The following is a 22,102-nucleotide window of genomic DNA, read 5'->3' on the forward strand; positions in this document are numbered from 1 at the left end:
GGTGCTAAATCGTAAAACTTTACCTCTAAGTGGCCCCTGATTAATGTCCCGGCTCTGGTGGCCAAGTGTGGAGTGAATTCTCTTTAAAGAGAAACTGTCCCTCTTGGCTTCTGGGCTGCCTGAAAGAGATCTTGGCGGTTCTGGAAGTCATAAAACAAACCCCACCACAGAGAGCAAGAGGAGGTTGCTGCGCAGGAATAATGTGCCGTTCGGAGCAGCTGACACACCATTGGTACATTCCCCTTCACGGGAGTTGAGACTGACGTAAAAAAGCATCCAGATACTTAATTCACGCTGAAATCGGAACCGCTTAATTTGGGTAACGGCTTGTGAATGATCCTACAATGGGATGACCTCATACACAGCGTCTTAATTGGTTAACGGAGCATGAAACCTCTGGATGTAAAATCCTTTTCTGAATTTTAATGGCTTTTTAACGCAAACGCCTGGTGGGATTTTGTGTCTGGAGTTTTTTCTTTTCTTTAGTCTTTATTACTGCGAAGGAGGATCATAGAGACACTCCATTAAATCTCAATCCAGTCACGACTGACGGAGGTTTCATATTTCAGGGTTGCACCCTTCGCTCCGGATGCTTAAACAGAAACATCAATTTATATCTTGTGTGACTCTGCTGTTTGTATGAAGAACTGATTTCTCAGCTCCTGCAGTATGATAACTATAATAACCAGAGAAGTGTGTTCAAACAGATATGTTTTATGGCAGAGAATATGCTTATCCGACCAACCATATGAGCTCGTTAAGGAGTTTCTAAGAAGATTTGAAATACTGTAATTTAAAGAAATTCCTCTACACTTTGGGAAATATGCTTTCTTGTATTTAAGAAGATTAGTCGTGCTCCCATATCTGCATAGAATAATCGCTCATTGAGCGTAATTGAGCGTAGTTTTAATTCATATCAAGTTTTAATAAAGTAAATGGTTGATAAATGGGAAATAATTGTGTAAATTCAGAACAGAGGATGCCAGAACTGAAAATGAAACACCTGAGCTTTAGCAGCTTTCTGATCTCTGAATGACACACGTTAATTATTATGGCAGACTTCACACGCTGATTGAAATGCACATATTCCCTCCCCTCACTCTGATAGACGGCTTGTACAATAACCTGAAGTGCGCAGCTGCTTCCGCATTCAATCTGTATCAGCGCAGGGCGATTTCACGCTGTGCTTCTTGATGATTGTGACTCCGATCGCTGATTCATTAATGCTGTTTGAAGGAAAATGAGGTGACCGTGTCTACCACTGCCTTTCCGGCTGCCATATGCATACAGTTGGCAGGCGGCCCTTCTTTTAACAGGCCAGGCAATTCCTTGGCAAACTCGGGTCCCCTCCGTCCAGTGCGGGCATCCGAGAGGATTAGTGTGGCAGCGCTGCAGCTCCTCGAAGCCAGCCGACGTCGCTGCGCATCGCCCCCCCCCCTTCGGAGCAGAAATCTGCCCTCGGAAGCTGAGCTAAAATTAGACCAGCCATCTGTGATTAACACGGCTAAAAATCACCCGCGTCTGGAGAAATGTATAGCACGTAGCTGCCTCCGTTTGGCCTGAAGTTGCCGAATACCACTCCATCACGCTCTCGTTCCTTCACAGCATCTGAGTCTTCACCAACGTGTGACAGCGGGTAGTGAAATGGAGTTTGGGGCGTTTCACACCTACTGCAACCTTGACAGCAGCTTTTAGCACTTTCCTCACACAGACCGGTGGGTTCTTCCCACATGTGCGACATGTTAAAGCTCAGGACTTTCATCGATCTCCGGGGCGCAGTCCTCCACCCATCCCGCCCCCCCACAAACAGCCCTTCAACCAGATCAAACGTGAGGCTGCTCCTTTCAAGCGCTGCTTTGCTTTCATGTCCGCGGCGTCGGGCCCTCGTGCGTGTGCGTACGCCTCTGTTTTGGTGGTCTCTCTCTCTCTCTTCCCCCCCACCCCCCACCGTTTACTGTGGGGGTGAGGGTGACGCCACTTGTGCGTGCATGAGCTCGGCTCTCGATGCAATTGATGGGACAGGCCTTTTCCCTCTCATAATACAGATCAGTATTTAAACTTAAGAAGAAAACATGTTATACTTTCTGAAATGTAGGAATATCTAGCTTTTTGAGAAATCCACATTTAGTGTAGTCCATCTGTGTAACTATTCCTTTAAACTCATATTATTCCAGGTGCAGTGGAGGTGAAGTCCAGATGAAGTTTGCTCCAAACTCGTAAAATCAATGGAAACAAACTAAAGGAGCCGGGTTACGATTTCATGTTGTAACCCTCCCCTCCCCAAGAGAGACTCTATGTCAAAGCCCGATTAGACTGATGGAAGGAGACTCGAGGAGGAGTGCAGGAGGGGGAGGGGGGATTATAAATACTTGTAGGAACTGTTTCCCCTTCTCTCACACTTAAGGATGGATTATGGCATCTCGCAGGCTTGTGTTCAGCCTGCAGATGGCTGCTCATCCTCCCTGTGACCCTCCCTTCATCTATTCATCCATCCTTCCTGCCTCTTCCCTTCCTCCCGCTCTCTTTTTTCTCTTTGCCAGCTCGTCCTCTGGCAGGTGGCTCTTTCCTTTACAGTGTGTCAGTGCTGCACCTCTGGCGGTTTGATGAATCATCGTCTAATTGCTCATAATTTCAAACCGAATGACTGATTTCACCTAAACATTGAAGTAAGCAAATATTTCCATCCAGGAAATGTGGGTCTGCTTTCATGTAGAGGGGTAATTCTAGCGCCGAAGCATATATGGCAACAGGCTTATTACACAATTAACATATTTGTTAATTTTATGTCATATTTGTGGGTCTATATCTTATTGGCACATGTTATTGCAGACAAGATATAATCTGGACTCTTAAATGAAAATTAACACGGAAATTAAAGTTACGTTCTAGACAAAGTCAGTCGTTAAACAACACACAGTACAGTATGCAGTAATATCACTCAATGTACAGGCTCCTGTACTGCGAAGCTGACATTTAAGAAAAACTAACAGAGGTTTTATTAACCTTTTGGACGCTTTATAGCCGTGTGTGCTCGCTCACAGATGGCCCGCGCTCACAAATGTCAGCACGGTGAGGTGAACTGCAAGGAGAAATGAATATCATTACATAAGTGATGACGGCTTGAGTCAGGCCGGCCTCAGGTGGCCTCACAGCCGGGATCTAACAGAGCTTGTGTGTTTATGAAGAATTTCACATGGGAATATTACAACAGAGCCAAATCCCAGAGCAGAAGTAAAACCCATGTTCTTTTGTTCAGGTCTGTGTAGGTAGTGTCAGTGCAGCTCATCGTGAAACCATCCTCTAATGGGTTTTTCTGTCTTAGTCCACATTTGGTCCCAGTGAGTGTAACATGGGTTGCTGGAGAAGAAGCCATGGAAAGAGGCCAGACATCCACCCCCTCACAGACACTCTCTCTCGTAGTAGTGCCTTTCCTCCAACTTGCATCATATATTTTTTTTTCCTGCTTTGGCAAAGCAACACAACAAAAACATGTTGTTTTTTTTTTCTCTGGAAAAAGAAACATAAACTATAGATTTCAAACTGCGTGTACGAGTTTAGCTCTGCTGGATTTACACGGATAAGTGTAATCGCCCTCGGAAGCAGTAACAATTTTCCGCCTGTCTTTTTAGGTCGTCCTGACACTGAGTCAGATGTAATTTATATCTGTCCCGTTGATGACCATGACCTGCAAACTGTCAGCCATTGTTACTTCATAAGAAACAGCTGCCAGTGGCTGTTAGTGACCAGCAGAGGAAATCACTTGGGATTTTACAGGTGTCATGTTCTGGACAGGTGTCCAACGCAGACTTCAACAAACCAGTTTCTGTTAAAAACATATTGTCAGATTTTGATTCTCATCGGAATAGAATACACATTTGAAGTTTGGATTTGTTTTCCTGTTGTCTGTCCTTTTCGGATCATTTATATGAGCAATTATTTCAGTTTTACCCAATTTTATAGACTTTCTGAAGCCTGCCTTGAAACAAATAGCAAATTAAATGTGGTCAGTAATTAATAATAATAATAATAATAATTAAAACAGATAAGAACATGATTAAACACACAGAGAATAACCTCCATTAAGTCTCTAAAGTTACCCATAGAAAGGAACGTTAACATAATATAGAATTCAAAAGATTCCTTGCAAGGTGCTGGAAGAAGTATTAATACAACAACAAGTCTCATATCCGGTGATATTCATAACTTTGTTTACAGTGCAATATTTTTACTGATAATACAGTTTTCAACAATTGAGATTTAACCTCGTCTCTTCACACGCTCTTATGAGACGTAGCTCAGCCCACAAACGTCAGTGAGCTTGTGCAATATAATCTGCAGCAAACCCCAGATATGGACGGCTTATCTTGTAGGTATTCAATCCCACACAAGCAGCTGTCACAGCATCTCTCAGTGTGAACGTCCCACAAAGATAGTCTGTGGAGGAGCAGCAGATCCACCTGTGGGCCGGTGTGTCATCACGCTCTCTGTGAAAGTAAGACCTGCTCCTCCCTTTCCAGACAAATGAGAGGGCTGTGGAGAGCGCGGCTCAGAGCCAGATCAGCCGTGGGCGAAGGGAGCTCCGCGCTCCCGGCGTATCGGGTTGCACAGGTGGAAGCTCCAGCCTTGTCACTCGAACTCGTTTACCTCATTTACGGGGGGGAGGGGGGCTCTTTGGTCTGCTCACATGTGGGCGTTAATCCAGACAGTCCTGAGGATGAGAGGGAGAGACTCTGCAGCTACAACACCTTCTGCTGCTTTATTGTTCTGCTGGCAGGAGAAAGTTGTTTTTTAGGGTTGACGGTTGGAGAGTTTAAAGTTGGTGGGTGGAAGAAGTTACACAATCTATAGGGGCCATTAGCAACCGGTTTCTTCTTGTGCCTATAATGTGCTTTTTTTTTTGGCGTACTGTTCATCTTATTGTCCCAAATCGCTGTACACAACAGAACTGCCTTCATTTCTGCTGCCTGTAAGCAGATATTTACATTTGGAAGAAATTAAGACAAATTGTGGGTTGTGGTCAGACAGCTCCAGAGACTGCTCGGAAAAATGAACTATTAAATCTTTGGAAAAAGATTGTGCTTTGTCTTTTGTGAAGTTTCCATAATTAAAGTGTCCCACGTTGCACATCCTATATAATTTTAATCTCAGTAAAGACCAGTGAAGTACACTAATTACTTCTTCACTAATTGCCAGTTTGCATAGAAGTATTATTCTGCATTAAGTAAACTATGACTATTTATTTGAGTTTATAAAGCGTTTGGGTTTAAATAAATCTGTTGACGTGGTTTCAGTTGGGCTTCATTAATCACTTTTGTCTCAAATATGAACATAACACCTCAAGTGGGAAACTGGGACATATTCCTTGAAGCTGGAAAGGCATTGTAGCAGTTAGCTTAGCTTAGCACAAAGACTGGGAACGGGGGGGAAACAGCTTGCTTATATATGTATCTTAATAAAAAATAAGCAAATGTCTCGATTTGACCGAGAAGCAACATTAAGTATGTAGGACATCACAGACTGATAATTATGGAAAAATATCCCTCACTCACTCTATATTGTCTTTTTACTATCCGCTCTCATTAGTGTTCAGAATAGTTGGCTCAGAAGCAGGAAGTCATGACTGCACGCAGTCTTAAAGACATAAACCCAGAACCAGATGGATATGAGGGATTATAGAAACTCTTATCTGAGATGAGACAAAATTCCTCTTTTATGCCAACTTCCTGAGAGGAGACGTTTCTGTATGTGAGACCAAGAGTCTGAACGGAGGGCACTGGAGGAATTTAAGGGTTTGTTTGCATATATAAACGTTAATCTTTGGTTTGTACTTGAAAAGACAAAAGGGTTTAGCACGAGGATGAACACAAAAGCTGGTAGGGAGCTCCGGGGGGAGATAAGTGGGGAGTTCACTCAGGGATCCCTCTGCTATTTGAGTCGATGAGAAAAACACCTGGTGGGACGTGGGTCTGTTTAGAGTGTGCCACAGTCACTCGAACTCTCCACCGCTCCTCATGCTTTCGATTCAGTTTGTTTAGTGTGTCTCGAAAAGCCCCGCTCGCCCCAAATGCAAACACAGGAAGGTTTGTTTAGGAGTCTCTCTGTTAGGCCTCAAGGTCGCTCAGTGGTCGTGCTTTGAGAGGAGGCGACCTGTCAACAACATGTCCTCTCTGTGTGGCCTGCAGCCCGGTCGCTGTCGCCTGAGCACCACCCCTCCGCTGTGCACCAGCGAGATTAAACCTGAGGGATTTGTGCGTCTCACCGTCTGCCTGTCAGGAGCCGTGTGCAGCGTGACGAGGCATGTTGTGACGGCTGTCCTCGTGGTATCAGCTGCATGAATGGACGGCGGGTTTAATCTGCTCCTGAAAAGAATATTTGAGGACAGGGAGGAGAGGAGGTAATTAGAGGGGAGAGGGATTTAGGGTCCAGAGCAGTAATGGGTCAGAATAGTAGGTGCCTTTCACCTGCAGACGTCCACGCGTGTTTCTTTCAAGTCAACACAACATGGTAATGTTTGTACCCTTGTCTGACAGTGAATTCGAGGTGGTTTACACATGATCGTGCACCGCAGCGGAGCAGCTGTAGAGCCGCCGCTGCTCTCACGGTATGAGCGAGACACAAGGAGGCAATGAAATTTTAATGAGGTGATTGCATTATACTGTGTAGGCTGTCCGGTCTTAAGCTGCTCCGCTGCGATAGACACAGAAACAGCAGTTTATCAGCCTCTCGCCCTGGATTATCATTGACCAGGGTGTGAACTGCAGTCAGGGATCTGTGGTAGACAAGCATCAGTGAGAAACTCCTTTTCTAAAAGAGGCCGACTGCAAGTTCCCACATGTGGGGGTTTACATAAAGGAGTTTTTCCTTTGAACTTTGTGTAACAACTTTGTTTATCTTTAACTAAGTGTATCAGGGCTGCGCCTTATCTACTCATGAACCTCTCCAGAATATTCAACTGAACTCTAAATGTCTCCAAACTCAAGAGTTTTTTTCATGTAAAACTGAATTTGTATCTTTTTGTGTTCAGCTGTTGTAAACATATTTGATGTTTCACAGAAGATTAATCTGTTTTCTATACAAAAGTTAAATGGGCTATAACAATTTGATAATTAATCATTTTATCAAGTGGCAACAGTGCTAGTAAGCTAGATGGTAACCTTAGCATGCTAATATTCATAGCGTAGTGTGTTAATTATGTTGGGTCTTGCAGGTCTTTACTGATGTTTACTTACATTTATAGACAAAAATACATTTATTAGATTAATCAATCATTCAAATTTGTGATGTTCAGTTATTGTGAGCCATGTTCGGTCCTCTCACCTAAAAAGTCCTCACGAGTCAGATAAATTGTTAGTGGGTGAAGAAGGATGGAATTGGACTGGATCTGTGTTTCACATCGGCCTCACCTTTCACTGCTAATGTGCTGTCCCGAAGCGGCAGCGAGTTGGAGTCACGCGCGGTGGAGGGAGCGGAGGGGTGTTAGCAGCAGTGGGGACAAACACATGAATGTGTGGCTGCGGGAGCTACTCTGCGACCAGGGAATGAATTATCCTGACAGTCTGTGACTCGGCTCTTTTCGCCTGTCCGCCTCTCTGTGCATCAGATACGGGGCCCGAGCTGGACGGGGGCCTCTGGCTGTCCCCTATCTGGAGCTGAGAGCCTGTCGCTTCCCATCTCCTCTTACTGCTGCAGTCGGCGCCCTCTTTACTTCTCAAACAGTGAGATGGTTCCTCGGTGATGGTGCTGAGTACCGTGAAGCCATTTTAAGACATGACCTGTGGGTACAGTCTGGAGAATTGGCTGCGGAGTTCACCCAGTACCCAGAATTCACCTCTCTGAAATTAAGCTAAAAGTCGCTAGATTACGTCACATGCTTGTTGATTATTATGAATCCATCGCGGGGATCCCCCACATGACACTAGGAGGCCAGGCGGAGATAGTTCGCAGAGACTGTGAAGCGTCTCATTCGGACATTTGCGTTCACACGTGCACCTCCTCCGGAGACAACACGGAGGAGCTGCGGAGTTCAGTGCATGTCTGAAAGCAGGATGATTTCACACTACACATGTGATGCTGACTGGGCTCTCATCGATTGACCCTCTTTTACAGCCCGTCGTGGCTTGTTAATTGGTCTCCAGCTCCCTGCTGACACAGTGACCCTAATGGAGGAGAATTACTGCCGTCTCGTCATGCATTAACCTCCCTCCTCACACCCCCCCTCTTTCATCAACGCTCCCTCCACCTCAGGCCTAAACTCTGCTTCAACCCCCTCCCCCTTTGGCATACTCCTTGGTTTCACAGCAGCTGGGTAGACGGGGCGAGGTACACATGCACTGCTGCCCTGTCACATGTCCCGGTGCCTCTGGGAGCCGCGGTCAGGTGACACTGCAGCGAACCAAACTAGAGCACCAAGAGGCAAATTCTTAGTGTTTGCACACTGTCGTCCCTTAATGAGTCTAAACATAATTTAGACATGGTGGGGGTTATGGAGACCCTCTCTGCACGTGAGGTCAGATCGAGCCTCGGGGCCTGGGACTTCTGAACAAAGCATGTTTCTGTGCATCCTTGCTGTGTCTGGCTTCAGTAGATTTCATGTGAGATACAAAAAGTGCTGTTTATTTATATTTAGTCATATCCCAGGAGATAAGCCTCCGATTTGACTTTTCAGTTTTTTTTAGCTCACCTTGGTGGGTCTGGATGTGTTTGCGGTGCAGCCAGAAGCTCAGACACTTTGTAGCAGCTCACCCATCGTGGGTTCTGCCTCTATTAGTGTGAATATTTAATGATGACATCAGGGTAGGGACTTTCTGGGAGGGGGCTACCCTAATGAGCCATGGAACTCACTCATTTGGCCCTAAAACAGGCCAGTGAAGACATCTCTGCTGCACCACAAACACTGCACAGTGGTCTATAGTAAAACAAGAGTTTAGATTTTATTTTTGGTTCAACTGCTGCATGGAAGAACTAAGAAAAAGGGCGTGAAACTTTGTCTCACACTCACTGTAGCAAATCAGCTAAATCATCTGTTTATCCCGAGGAATAGCCTCAAGCATGAAGGCAAGGTTTACACTGCTTTATTCTCTGGAAGACAGAAGCCTGTAGTAACTGGCACAATCTTATCTCCACTCTGAAACAAGGACAAAAAAAATCAAACACTCTAAGCTGTGAAAGAAACTATAGAAGGCGACAGTTTTTTCTTCCTGCTTCAGGGATAATAATCTGTGCAGATCTAGGTGTCCTCTAAGAGAGAAGCAGATGAAAGAGCGAATGTCGTTTCAGCCAGTCACTCACAGATCTGACTTTATTGTGCAGTGTGTGCTTGTGAGTGTGTGTTTGTTCGTCATACAGAATGATGAGTCGTAGAACGCCTCAGATTAAGAGTGTGTTTGAAGAGACAGAATACAACTAAGGACACGACAGCACTGCTTTTACAGACTGACATAGAGGAGGCTTTTAGTTCTGGTTGTGTTCACTCAGGGACAAGGATATAAATCTCACTGAGCACTGATTTAAAAAATGGCTGGACACGCCGTAGAGATGAGTTTTTTTTTGTGTTTGTCTTCTGCAGGCTTTTATTTTGAGTGATTCCATTAATAACAAAATGTTTGTTTCTGTTTTGTTGCAGTGAGGGTGTTTTCAAGTGTCCAGAGGATCAGCTACCGCTGGACTATGCCAAGGTAAGAGTTTACACCCAGTATACTGATGTGACGTAACTGTTCACACCATCCACCCAACCACCAATTCATCATCATTCTATCCATACAATCAAAGATTTATTTATCTACGGTCATCTACATCCATGCTAATGGCTCTATGACGCCCAGCTGTGCTTTGAGCTAAATGCTGATATCAACATGCTAACATACTTAAAGTGGCAATACCGTCATGCTTGTTTGTAGAAGGGTACCATGTTCACTATCTTAGTTTAGCCTTTTAGCATGCTAGCAAAGTTTTAATTATCACTGAACACTAAAGCTGTATTGCAAATCAGGGGCCCCATACTTTGTATAGCCGATAGATGATGGTAATGAGAGCGGGGCTAGACAAGAAGTCCCTGGGCCAAAAGAGCAATGTTGCAGCCCTACGATCCAGACATGAGCTAGAAATGCTAAAATAATTGAAATAACATCAGAACCTAAAACAAACAAGCAAACTAGGCAAACAGTGTAAATCAAAGAGCTACATAGAGATAATCCTGCAACATTAGATTTAGACATAGTTGCGATTTCATGAGATTTTTTTTTTTGGGGGATAGTGACTTTGAATTTACAATTTTTACAATAAAAACTTTAATGTCATTAGCTTAAGCCAGCATTAGCCATTGAGCTGTGAACACATCAACCCAGGGATTCATCAGGCTCAGCGGGGCATCAGCACAGGTCTGCATGCTGCGCTGCAAGCGATGGAGGCGCCTCTAATAGCAGGGAGGCTCCACAGGAAAGGATGTGCTCAGGGCACACCTGTCGGACGTTGTTATTTACCAAGGCCTCAAAGTCGCCTGCAAATTACCCCTCGCTGGTGGTCTTCTGTCAGGGTTATTATGCTGATCACAGCACACTGTCCTTCCAAAACATGCACAAACACAACCTGGCTCTAACAGAAGAAGCGTGTTGTGGTAATTAAAGGATTGTCCCGTGCTGCTGTTGTAGTATTAGTTGTAGCAGTGTGGGACTAAGAGAGGCTAAAGCAGACAGAGTACCCCCCCCCCCCCCAAGTTAGAGCTCCAAAGAGCTTAACCCCCCTGCTCTGGCTACGACTAAGTTATTAAAAGGTCATTATTGCAGTCTCCCTGCAGACTCGAAGACTGGAACAATGAGTGAGTGTTTCAGTTTGCTTTAGAGGATTTTCCTCCTCCCTCTGTTTCTCCCCAAAGAATGTGATTATGGCAGCGAGATAGCATCAGCGCTTACTGTATATGTGGCGTGCAACAGAAGCCAAGCATGCGTTTAATGGGAGTGATATATGTGCTTTACTTAAGAGCATTAGATTATATGTAGAGCATATTTAAGTAGTTTTATGCACTTATTTGCGCTCTGTCCTAACAGCAGCTGCAAACTATGAGTAATGGAAGTATTTAATTGTAGAAGATATTCCAAATGCACATTCATTTGCTGGAGACACCTCCCGTGTGCCGCCGCAGAGACACACGTGAGCGCAGGTGAGCAGCTTCTGAGCTGTTATTTGCTCAGAGGGCTGTTTTGACATTTGGAGGAAGTGGCTTTTCTTGTTTGACTATAGCGCTCTGCTCATGTGACAGCAGCTCTGGATGGAGACGCCACGCAGAGCTATAAGTCCTCGGGACAGCGGGCTGGAGGGGAGGATTTGGGGGGTTTGGGCAGAAAACTGACTCATCCCCATAGCTCAGTGACCGAGGAAAAATTTATGTTTTTCCTCTGCTCGTTCTCTCAAAGGTCCCATAAACGCATAACCCAAGTCATTATCACTGCAGTGACATTCTGTTCTCAATATGTTCAATTGTTGAGCGGTAGCTCAATGTTTTGGAAAATATGCTAATTTGCTTTCTTTTCGAGATACACCACAAATCCCTTGAAAATATAATAACCAACAATTTGTCAGTCCGTATGACTTCTCTAGTGTCCAACTGAAGATTGAGAAATATTTATTATCATCTTTTAAATGTTGACTAATTTCCTTAAACAGCTTTGAACTAAACTTGAGCCATATAAGAGTAAATTGTGAATTTCTTTGGGAACTACTTTCAGCTGTGGATTAAATTGTGGGGTTGACTCAAAATAAATTACAGTCACCATGTTTATCATAATGAAGGAATCAGCACAGGTTTTAAAGGAGAGTCTGTTTTAATATCAGATGTATCAGGCTTTGGATACACAGGAAATTCTTATTAATACATATTAATAGGATCATTTCATTATCGGTTTTGGCCTGCTAATGAGATTTGGTAACAATAACAAAAATTTCGAATATTTCCAACCTAATCCTTGAAACAATTCAAACAGTGTTGTGAATTTTCTGTTAATCCAGTGACACTCATTTAACTTAAAGAGGAGAAGATTTTCCTTGGAAATGCAGGTTTTAATTAGTCTATACTCTATAGCATTTATACAACTCTGTGCTGTTTGAAGCTGCCATGTTACAGTCTTCCTTCTGCGTAATTGACGGGATCATCTCCCACACTGACCTCATCCTGCTCTTCCTCCGCAGATCTACCCGGATCCAGAGCTAGAGCAGCAGATCCTGGCTCTGCCCATCCGCTGCATCCACAGTGAGGAAGGCTGCCGCTGGACCGGCCAGATGAAGCAGCTGCAGGTGAGAAGCTTCAATGTGCTCTCTCCTTGTTTTGTCAAACACTCTGATGTGCTGCCCCCTCCCTCACCCCCTTTCACCGTGTTGTTTTCTGGCAACAGCCTGGCACAGCGCCTAACATGTGGTCGTGTGTTTGTCAAAGTTTGATGACACATCGCGGCTTTGTCGTTTGTCTCTCCCTCAGGGCCACTTCTCCACCTGCGCCTTCAACGTGATTCCCTGCCCCAACCGCTGCTCCGTCAAGCTGACGCGCCGCGACCTGCCCGACCACCTGCAGCACGACTGCCCCAAGCGCAAGGTCAAGTGCGAGTTCTGTGGCAGCGAGTTTACCGGTGAAGCCTACGAGGTAAACACCTACTCCACCTGTTTTTATTCTTTCTATTCCCGTTGGGCCCCAGCAGGAGCTTGATGTACATAACTGAGAGTGACGCCTCATCATTTCCGTGCCTATATGAAAGCTGCCTTTGTGAAAAACAGCAGGAAGGTCTAACGCACGCGTGTCAGTGTTTTCAGAGTGTTGGCCTATTTTGAAATGGAACATGTTGACAGAAGGAAAGAAGCTTTGACTGGCTCTTTCATACTGAATGTGTTTTCCTCAGAGTCGCCTCACGAACCATTCAGTCATTTTTACCAACCTGGCCCTCCTCTGTTTACTCTGGCCCTTGTGGTCTCCCTCTACACACACTTACAGGGCATTAATACACCTTCTGGCTTTCACACTGGAAATTCACGTTAATGTTTTTCATTCAGATCCATTATCTCATGAATCAATCTTTATTTAGTCCATAGAGTAAAAGGAAAAGGTCAACGCTTAACGTTTTCCTTCCACAAAACCCAAAGATAATATAAAACATGATAAAATAAACAAATTATCGCATTGAAGAAAAGTTGGTGGCTTTGAAAAAAAAAAATGAATAAAAATTTAACTAGAAAAGGGGTCTGATTTAAAATCTGTTGATCAGTTAATCAAGTAATTCTTTCAGCAGTTTTGACACCAATACTAAAGTGACCATGCTATCGATACTTTGTCTTAAGAAAATCCACATAAATAGTTATAGTTTTTTCAACAAAAATAAATTTGATTATGAACATTTTAAAAACATTTGTACGAGGCTTTTCCTTTGCCATGCTGGTTTCAGGTTTGCCGATTTAAAAAAAGTTTCTCAACTCATTTTTGATAAGGAATACAGATTGTTTATAGTTTTGTTCATTTTCCAAGAACTATATATTTTATTAGAAAATTCAGTTTGGCGCCATGAAAACTGAATAATAGAAACTTCATTTGTGTAAACAGCCGCTGTATCGATAGTATTTGTTTCTCCAAATCGTAATCACTTCTCTTTCCTTTCCCAGAACCACACGGGTGTGTGTCCTCAGGAGAGCGTTTACTGTGAGAACAAGTGTGGGGCGAGGATGATGCGTCGGCTGCTGTCCCAACACAGCCTGGCCGAGTGTCCCAAGCGCACGCAGCCCTGCAAGTACTGTGGCAAGGAGTTTGTCTTTGACACAATCCAGGTCAGTTTCACACAGTTTTACAATAAGAAACTTTTTTTTACAGATTTCACAGATTATTCACAGTCTCATAAGTGAAATTACTTGGTTGTAATTCCCATGATTCATGGTGTCTCTGTCCTGTGGCAGCTGGATGTTGGTGGAAGCTGGTGCTCTGCTGTCTGTGCGTTTGTGTGTGAGCTCACATCTGCCTCTGCACACATCTGGCCAGAGGCTGAGCACTCCCCCCTCCCTCACATTTAAAGATGCCAAGATATAATAACTCGGTCTTGGACGCAGTGATTTAAGAGCATGTCATCTGATTCGTTTTATTGAAGCAGTTTTTGTCACAGTCCAGTGATTTCCTTTCTGCCTTTTTCAAGCAAAGTTGCAGCATTGAATATCACAATCTTTTGGATAAAGAAACCGGGATGGATATTTTCCATTGATTTTACAGCCTAAATGATTCTTTTATTAATCAAGATGAGTTGAATATTGATTCATCTGCTGATTAATCATTTCATTTCTTACAACATCAGAAAATAGATTAGAAAATAGGCCATTGCAATCTCCCAGGAGGTGACCTCTTCAGATTGCTTTCTTTGTTCAGCCAGTAATCTAAACCACCCACAGCTTCTCGGTTTACTTTAAAAATGGCAAGGAGACAATCATTTCATTAGAGAAGCAAGAATAAAACAAATTCTGTTTTGCGTGTTTAATTTCATAATCAGGTTTTGAATGTGTTATTGGCAGCAATGTTCAAGTATGTTCTTTGGCTTCATGCTGCATGATCAGCTGTTCTCTATTTTTCTATGCTCTTTTAGTTTTTCCTCATTTTTATACCACATGCTTTTTTGAACTTCCCGCCGTCACTCAAACAATGTCCCTGATTTCTCTACAGAACCACCAGTACCACTGCCCTCGGTTTCCTGTCCAGTGCCCAAACCAGTGCGGGACTCCCAACATCGCCCGAGAGGACCTGGCCAATCACGTGAAGGACAATTGCGGGAGTGCACTCGTCCTCTGCCCATTCAAAGACGCCGGCTGCAAACACAGGGTAAAGCTGATCTACATTATTTAACCCTAGAGGAACGAAGTTTCATTTTAAGGCTGCGTTTGATAAATGCTAATCAACTGACAGGCCTGTTTGTCTTAGTTGTTTACGGACATTTTCCCCTTATATTTCAAACATATCCTCGACTCACCGTTTCCAGAGTAATGGTTCTCCTCTCTCTTTAAAACACACAGTGCTCTGCCTGTAGGGTCGGTTTTAATGAGAGCAACACTTCTGTAGTCTGACTTCACATTTCCGTCTATTTTTGAAGCTGACGTCAATTTGTGAAAATGTGGACACGCTCGAGGAAGAGCGGCAGATCATTCTCTGTGTTTTCAGCTCGGCGCTCTGTTAAGAATTACGAAGCATCTGGAAAGCTTGACGTGTAACATTTACAGATGGTAGAGACATGTTTCCTGAACAGCAGCCTCATCATGAAATCCGATGATCCACGTGTCCACATCTTCATCATGTTCAGAGGACAGCAGATTCATAAATAGATGCAGTATTCAACTGTTTATTGTATATTACAGATATCAAGAAATACAATTAATTTATACCATTCAAATCAAAATATCACATCATATTGAAAACACACTAATTAGCCTGATTTATCATTTTGTAATTTTGACAGAATGTAATCATATAGTTTAAAGTCTCCGTTTTAGCAGTTTCTACATAATCTTTCTGTCGTTTTCCTGCAGTGCCCCAAACTGGCCATCAGTCGTCATCTGGAAGACACCACTAAGGCTCACCTGACTATGATGTGCAACCTGGTGGGTCGCCAGCGGCAGGAGATCCTGGAGCTGCGAAGGGAGATGGAGGAGCTTTCCGTCAGTCACGATGGCGTCCTCATCTGGAAACTCAGCGACTACTCACGCAAGCTCCAGGAGGCCAAAATCCGAAGCAACCATGAGTTCTTCAGCCCGCCCTTCTACACTCACCGTTACGGCTACAAGCTGCAGGTGTCTGCGTTCCTGAACGGTAACGGCAGTGGCGAGGGCTCCCACCTCTCCGTCTACATCCGCGTGCTGCCCGGAGAGTACGACAGCCTGCTGGAGTGGCCCTTCTCATACAAGGTGACTTTCTCCATCATGGACCAGAGCGACCCATCGCTCTCCAAACCCCAGCACATCACCGAGACCTTCAACCCCGACCCCAACTGGAAGAACTTCCAGAAACCCAGCAGCACCCGCAACTCGCTGGACGAGAGCACCCTGGGCTTCGGCTACCCCAAGTTCATCTCGCACGAAGAGATCAAGAAGAGGAACTACGTCCGAGACAACTGCATCTTCATCAAGGCTTCGATAGAGATCCCCCAGAAGATAATGGCTTAAGATCTGACCTTTTGTTCTTTCTTTTTATGAAGGAGGACGACAGGTTAAAGACTGGAACTGACGCTTAACCTTGAAATCTTCTATACACTCACCCTTTAGATACTTTCTGCCCTTACAGCCTCTCTACCACCGAGCTGGACACAAGTCTGTTTGGCCGTGTGAGCTGACTCAGAGGACTTCGATGTATCACAGAGGATAAAGTGTTTGGTCTGCAGAACCATCACTCTCTGCTTTCCTTTTTTTTATTATTTTTTTTTTTATCTGTTTGCTGACCTTTTATCACAGTCTACAACACAAAGCCTTGGAAATCAAACAGTGCCTAGAGAGTTTATCTTAAGTTATATTTTTGTTGTTATTTCTGCAGTACAGATGTTAAAGATTATGGAGGGGGGAAATTATGATATAAATTAAGGGTGATCGGCTTCACTGAGCCTCAGCACTTAGAATAGTGAGAAAGTCCGAGGCTGGCTGGAGACGTCCTGTTTTATCTGGAGTGATGTAAAGAGGGAGCTCAGCAGACTCATGCTCAAGTCCAACTGCCTTTTGTTTACATGCTCGTACAGTATCCTCCCACTGATCCTAACACACACACGGCCCTTGGTAAAGACGACTCGTGAGGTTTGTGGCCACGCAGACGTATAAATCGATGTTTTCGGAGGAGTGAGGTTTCGGGGGGGTTTCGGTGATTTTTGTATTTTTAAAGAGATGATTAATCATTTTTTTGGATGAGTGTTAAATGAGAAGATCAACACCACTATCGTATTTGTCTGTTAAAATATGGCGCTACAGCAAGCAGTCATTTAATTGATCATATCTTAGATTAGCATAGCATAGCATAAGGACTGGAATACAACACCCTCGCTGACAACAGGCTAATTGTTTTGGTTTTTATACATACTCAACTTACAATGCAAAACATGTTAGCTAATGAACTTTAGAGGTGGTGGAAGGAAGCGTTTTTTTTTAACTTTTGGCCAGAGCCATGCTAGCTGCTGAGCGTTCCCTGTCTTTATGCTAAGCTAAGCTAAATGCCTGATTGATGTAGTTTCAGCGTCGCTTAACTTAGCGTAGCATAAAGCCAAGAAACGGAATGGAAAATCTCTATTATAGTACCACTGAAGCTAAATAACACATTTAGTTTGTTCCGTATACATTATAACCGACTTGCTATCGTTTTTATATAGATTCAACTAACAGGGTATGACAGGTTAGCTAACATACTTAAGACACGCTGTTACCTTTGAACAGAGCCATGCTAACTGTTTCTCTCTGTATCCAGTCTTTATGCTAAGCTAACCTTAGCCAAATGCCTGCTGGCCGTAGATTCACATTTTAAAAAAGATTTTTAAATGATTTGATTTAAAATGCGCTTATTCGCTGTCTTGCCAAGAGTTCAATTGATTGCAGTCTGGTGGCAGAACGCTCACTAAACACAGACTTCATATTGACGAGGAGTCGGAGAGAAAAGCACCTTTCGTTGATCTTTAGATGAGCAGAGCAGACAAAGATGCCAGTTGTCGGAGAACGCGTTTGCATTTAATAGTGAAGGAAAAGCCATGTGGCCTTTTTATACAGTATGTCTTCGCATGAGGGTGAGCAGGGCAACATAAACACATGCATGCTTCATGTGCATCCACCTGGACCACGTTTTTGTACTGTAACCTGTATTCTTGAAACCCTCTCCCATCGATGGCTACTTTGTCTCTTTGTTTTTGGACAGTTTGAAAGTTGACAAATTGTCGAGGAGAATTGATTTTTTTTTTAAAGGTTTTTTTGTTTTTATATGGAGAAAATGTGAACACGTTTGATAATGTAACCGAAAACAGACAATGAACACTTGGCTGTGAGGTGATTTGTTGCCTGGGGATGGACGGTGCACGGAAACTGTCTGAGAAGACGGTTTGTGAAATGGTCTCTGCAAATGTGTGGGTGTCTGGGGACTGACTGCACCTTTTGTTGCTCAGTGATCAGGAAGTCGGTTTGAGGGAGCCGCTCCGTGCATCACACCCGTCTCCATCGCAGCGGAGGACGTTGATGATACAGTACACTCATGACGTATGTGAATACTTTGTAAAAATGCAGAAGCACATTCTGTCTTTTTATTATTATTATACATGGACAAATTCCTGATTTCTTGTCATAATACCAGCTGATATTTTACAGTGATTTAAAGAAGTGAGAAGATTAAAAAAATAAACTTTTTGTAAGATTCTGTATTTTTAAAAGTACCTAGCTGTTTTATACAAACACTTTTTCGTTGGAGAGTCGCGTTGACTTTGGGAATTTTCAGACCCTTTTGTCTCTTGGACATTTGGATAATTTGTTTGTCCGTGTGGTTTTGAGCCTCACATATTCTGTCTGTATTATTTCCTCTTAAAAGTATTTATTTTAAGGAGCCGTCATGTGGGTTTGCACAGACGGCACAAATGTTTTAATATGTTGACTGATGAGTGCTTGTCAATTTCTTCATTGAAATAAAATACCATATATTATAGTTGTTTTACCTGTTGGCATTTTGTACAGGAGATACTCTGAACATTTTTCATCACATGAACTATTCAAAACTTGTCCAATCTTCCCATCTGTGTTGGATTTTGTATTTTGATGATCGATACTAAAGGTTTCACATCAATATAACATATATAGTAAACTCCTTCAGACATGTAAATGTGTGTGTTTACTGGTTCCATCTTTTGCAGTTAATTCCTTGTATATTTTCTTAAAATTGCCCTTAAATTAGCTGAACTTTGACTGTAAATTAGATGAATATTTCCAAGAAGGGCAAATAGTGGACAAAAGGCATTAATATGGGTTAAAATGAAAGTGATACCAATATTTCATGTGTGTTTGTATCAAAGTCCTTACAAATCAAAATGTTCCTTTTCTTTCTTGGAAACTGATTGATATTGACAGATGGAAACTTCACCAAATATCAAATTGTGTACTTTTCCTTAAAATCACAAAAGTTACTACAAGGTACCTTTTAACACAGCAACAAACAATTTTACCAAATACTTGATGATGAGGCTAATTACTTAACTTAACATTCACACTACCATTCGTGTAAACCAGTAACGTACTCTTCTCCACAACGAGGCACTGGTTTTGTTTTCCGTACACACTATCTGATCAATTCACAGGAGCTAATCTGCTTTATTTCCACCTCACCACCCACTCAGAGATCCAGAGCAGAGGTGAAAGCAGTTCCTTTCCAGTTTCTCTGAAAGTCTTTACTGTCTCCGCTCGAGATGCAGAGAAGGAAAAGGGGGCAGAGGAAGTGAAGTAGACCCCAGCAGTGCTTTTAAGCCATGCCAGCAGTTTGCATTAGCTTGCAGTTTGGATGATGTTCAGTGTAGACGGATTTGGGGGAAAAGGAAAATGAGCTTTTAACGTAAAGGCTGCGAGAGGTCCTTCGCTCCACAGTCCTGTTTTCCACTTAGTGTACATTAGATGGTCTTCTTAAAAACCTGTAATCGCAAATCTCTCAGTGCAATTGTGTCCTTTCAAATATCAAAACAAGATCCGTTCAAAGGATACAAGACTTTCCTCTGCTGCTGTCATTTGCGTTCAGAGGATATTGCCAATAGTCAAGCTGTTTTTAAGTTTCCCCTGCTGTGAGGGGGAGCATTCATTTCAGGGAGGGGTCCTCTGGTCAGGACAATCACCTACCAAAAGTTAATGACTGGAGTTAAAGTGTATGGGACCCAAAAGCCATACTAACAACCACACACTTCTTGGCACAGGGCGTACAACCAGCAGCCCTGTGCTGCTCTGAGGCAACGCAGGGTGAAAATAGAAACAGATAATTACTTGTTTGAAATCTCAGCGTTTCCCAAGCAGAGCAGAGCCATGTGCAGCTCAGTGTACAGTACTGCCCTTTGGCTTTTCTCTCTTTCAAATGACCCCCACCAATGCTTGGTAAATGATTTACAGGTGAAATCACGATCTCACGCACACTTTGAACACAATAAAGCTGTTCCTGCTTGGTGAGCTCACCCAACCTTTGGTCAACGTGTGCTGAGAGTTAGATGCCAGCTGAGTAAAAGGAAGACGAGGAGGAGGAGGAGGAGGTGGTGGTGGTGGTGGAAGCGGGGAAGAGCCCAACCCATGAGGCCTTCCTCGCCCATAAGAAAACACTACACATCAAAGAGGAGCTGTGGTTTATGAAGCGGTGCCGTGCTGTCGTGCCTCGTACTGAGGATGAAGAATTCTGCCTGTCAGTGCGGGAACTGAAGCAGGGTGGGAGCTGCACTCTGCACATTAGTGTGTGTTGGTGTCCTACAGCAGTGGAAAACACCCGAGCTGCACAGGAGAGGTTTACTCACGAGTCGGACCAGTCACCTGCCAGGAGGCTGACTGGTTGAGCACAAAGGTTTATTCAGTACTTTGACCTAAAACTAAAAAATATTGATGTCGTCTTGGATGAATTTCCCTTTAGTGTGTCGATCAATAAAGTTTCATCTTATCGTAACTCATGACATTTTTATTTACAAATTAAATTAAATGAATCTCCTTTTTTGTTGGCTACCATCACTTTTGCCTGATAGAAAAAGCTGTAGCTCTTTTTTTCTAGGTAATGTAATTGGCAAGCACAATTTCTTCCAAGAAGGACTTATTTTATGAATGACAAAAATATAAAATAATACCCAAATACTTTTTCCATGATGTTTGAGTATTATAAAGATATTTCTCCCATGAATTATTCAACAACAAACCTTCCGTCACTCTCAAACGTCTCCACCCCTCCCGTTCCTCGAAACTAAAGGGTAATAGATGTGACTCACTGATTTAATATCACTGCAAAGGTGTAATTGGACGTCATTCTTGAATATGCTGATAACTAACACATATGCTATCCATAAATCATTACAAATATCTGAAACCGAGACCAACACCTTAACCACGCATGGAATGAGTCATGTCATTTATTTAGAGCCTGGCTGTATTCACTCACTGTGCAACATCTACTGTTGAATGGAATAATATCTTTATGCAGACTCTTATGTCCAAATTGAATTAAGAGCTTTTACAACTCCACATATCAAGATATGGAGTGCTTTAATTATCTCTTAGCCCTTCATAAACTCATAACATAATCAAATGCTCCGTAACACCTTTCTTACTAAGCATATTTTATTATAAACAGTGACAGTTTGTTCTTAGATTCCCTGACTCACTGATGGACCAGAACCCAGCTGCTGCAACAGAAGCTGCAGCACAGAACGCCAAAGGACCAGCCAAGCGCAGCTGGAAGATTTATTATTCGGAAAGAAAAGGGAGGACAGCCTCTCCTACGTATTGATTTATGCATTCCCTCTGATCTACATCCCTCCAGTCATTGATTGATAGTTTTCATTTCACTTTTTAAAGCCAGTCAAGTGAGCCCAGAATCAGTGGCCAGGGTTAAAGGTCAGTCAGACCCTCCATGGCCACTTGCCAGCAGTAGCTCGCTGCAAGGGCCTGGATCAATTCCTGACCTGGATTAATGGAATGACACACAGCAGCCTGCGAGGGAGGAGCACGGGAGGTGTTCACAGGCCAAACACCCACACACACACACACACACAACAATGAAGTATCTGATTGATTGTTATGAATGTGCTTAAAATACAAGGTGTTTGATTCCTCTAAACAGAAGCAGAGTAAATCTAACACCTCAAGTTAAAACCACACAAGTAATAACCAATAATATTTTATTATTGAGACATTTCTGGCAAACAGATAATTCAAACAAGTTTTGGTTGTCCAACACATCACTGATATCAATATTGTCCAAACAATTCAAAATTACACACTTCAGGAAAATTGTGTGCCGATATTTACTTTTGGTTTTGTCTTTTCCCTTTAATTTAATCTTAACTGAATACTTTTATCTGCTGGATATTGTTTTTATTTGCATTGTGTGACAGTTGTCTTGTTTGATGACATTCATGCCGTC

The 22,102-nt window shown here is 43.1% G+C and overlaps 1 protein-coding gene across 1 annotated transcript in view; it reads left to right on the forward strand.

The window, feature by feature from the left end:
- Nucleotides 1–18,658, forward strand: part of traf4a (tnf receptor-associated factor 4a) — a 33,761-nt gene extending 15,103 nt beyond the window's left edge. The window contains exons 2-7 of the mRNA XM_053423466.1: nt 9,623–9,674; nt 12,181–12,285; nt 12,467–12,628; nt 13,636–13,797; nt 14,675–14,830; nt 15,532–18,658. Coding sequence (XP_053279441.1) covers nt 9,623–9,674; nt 12,181–12,285; nt 12,467–12,628; nt 13,636–13,797; nt 14,675–14,830; nt 15,532–16,164 — 1,270 coding nt within the window. The 3' untranslated portion in view covers nt 16,165–18,658. The remainder of the gene's footprint in view (nt 1–9,622; nt 9,675–12,180; nt 12,286–12,466; nt 12,629–13,635; nt 13,798–14,674; nt 14,831–15,531) is intronic.
- Nucleotides 18,659–22,102: the final 3,444 nt, after the last annotated feature.

The sequence above is a fragment of the Pleuronectes platessa genome, chromosome 5 (assembly GCF_947347685.1).
Source record: "Pleuronectes platessa chromosome 5, fPlePla1.1, whole genome shotgun sequence".
Taxonomy (NCBI): Eukaryota; Metazoa; Chordata; class Actinopteri; order Pleuronectiformes; family Pleuronectidae; genus Pleuronectes; species Pleuronectes platessa.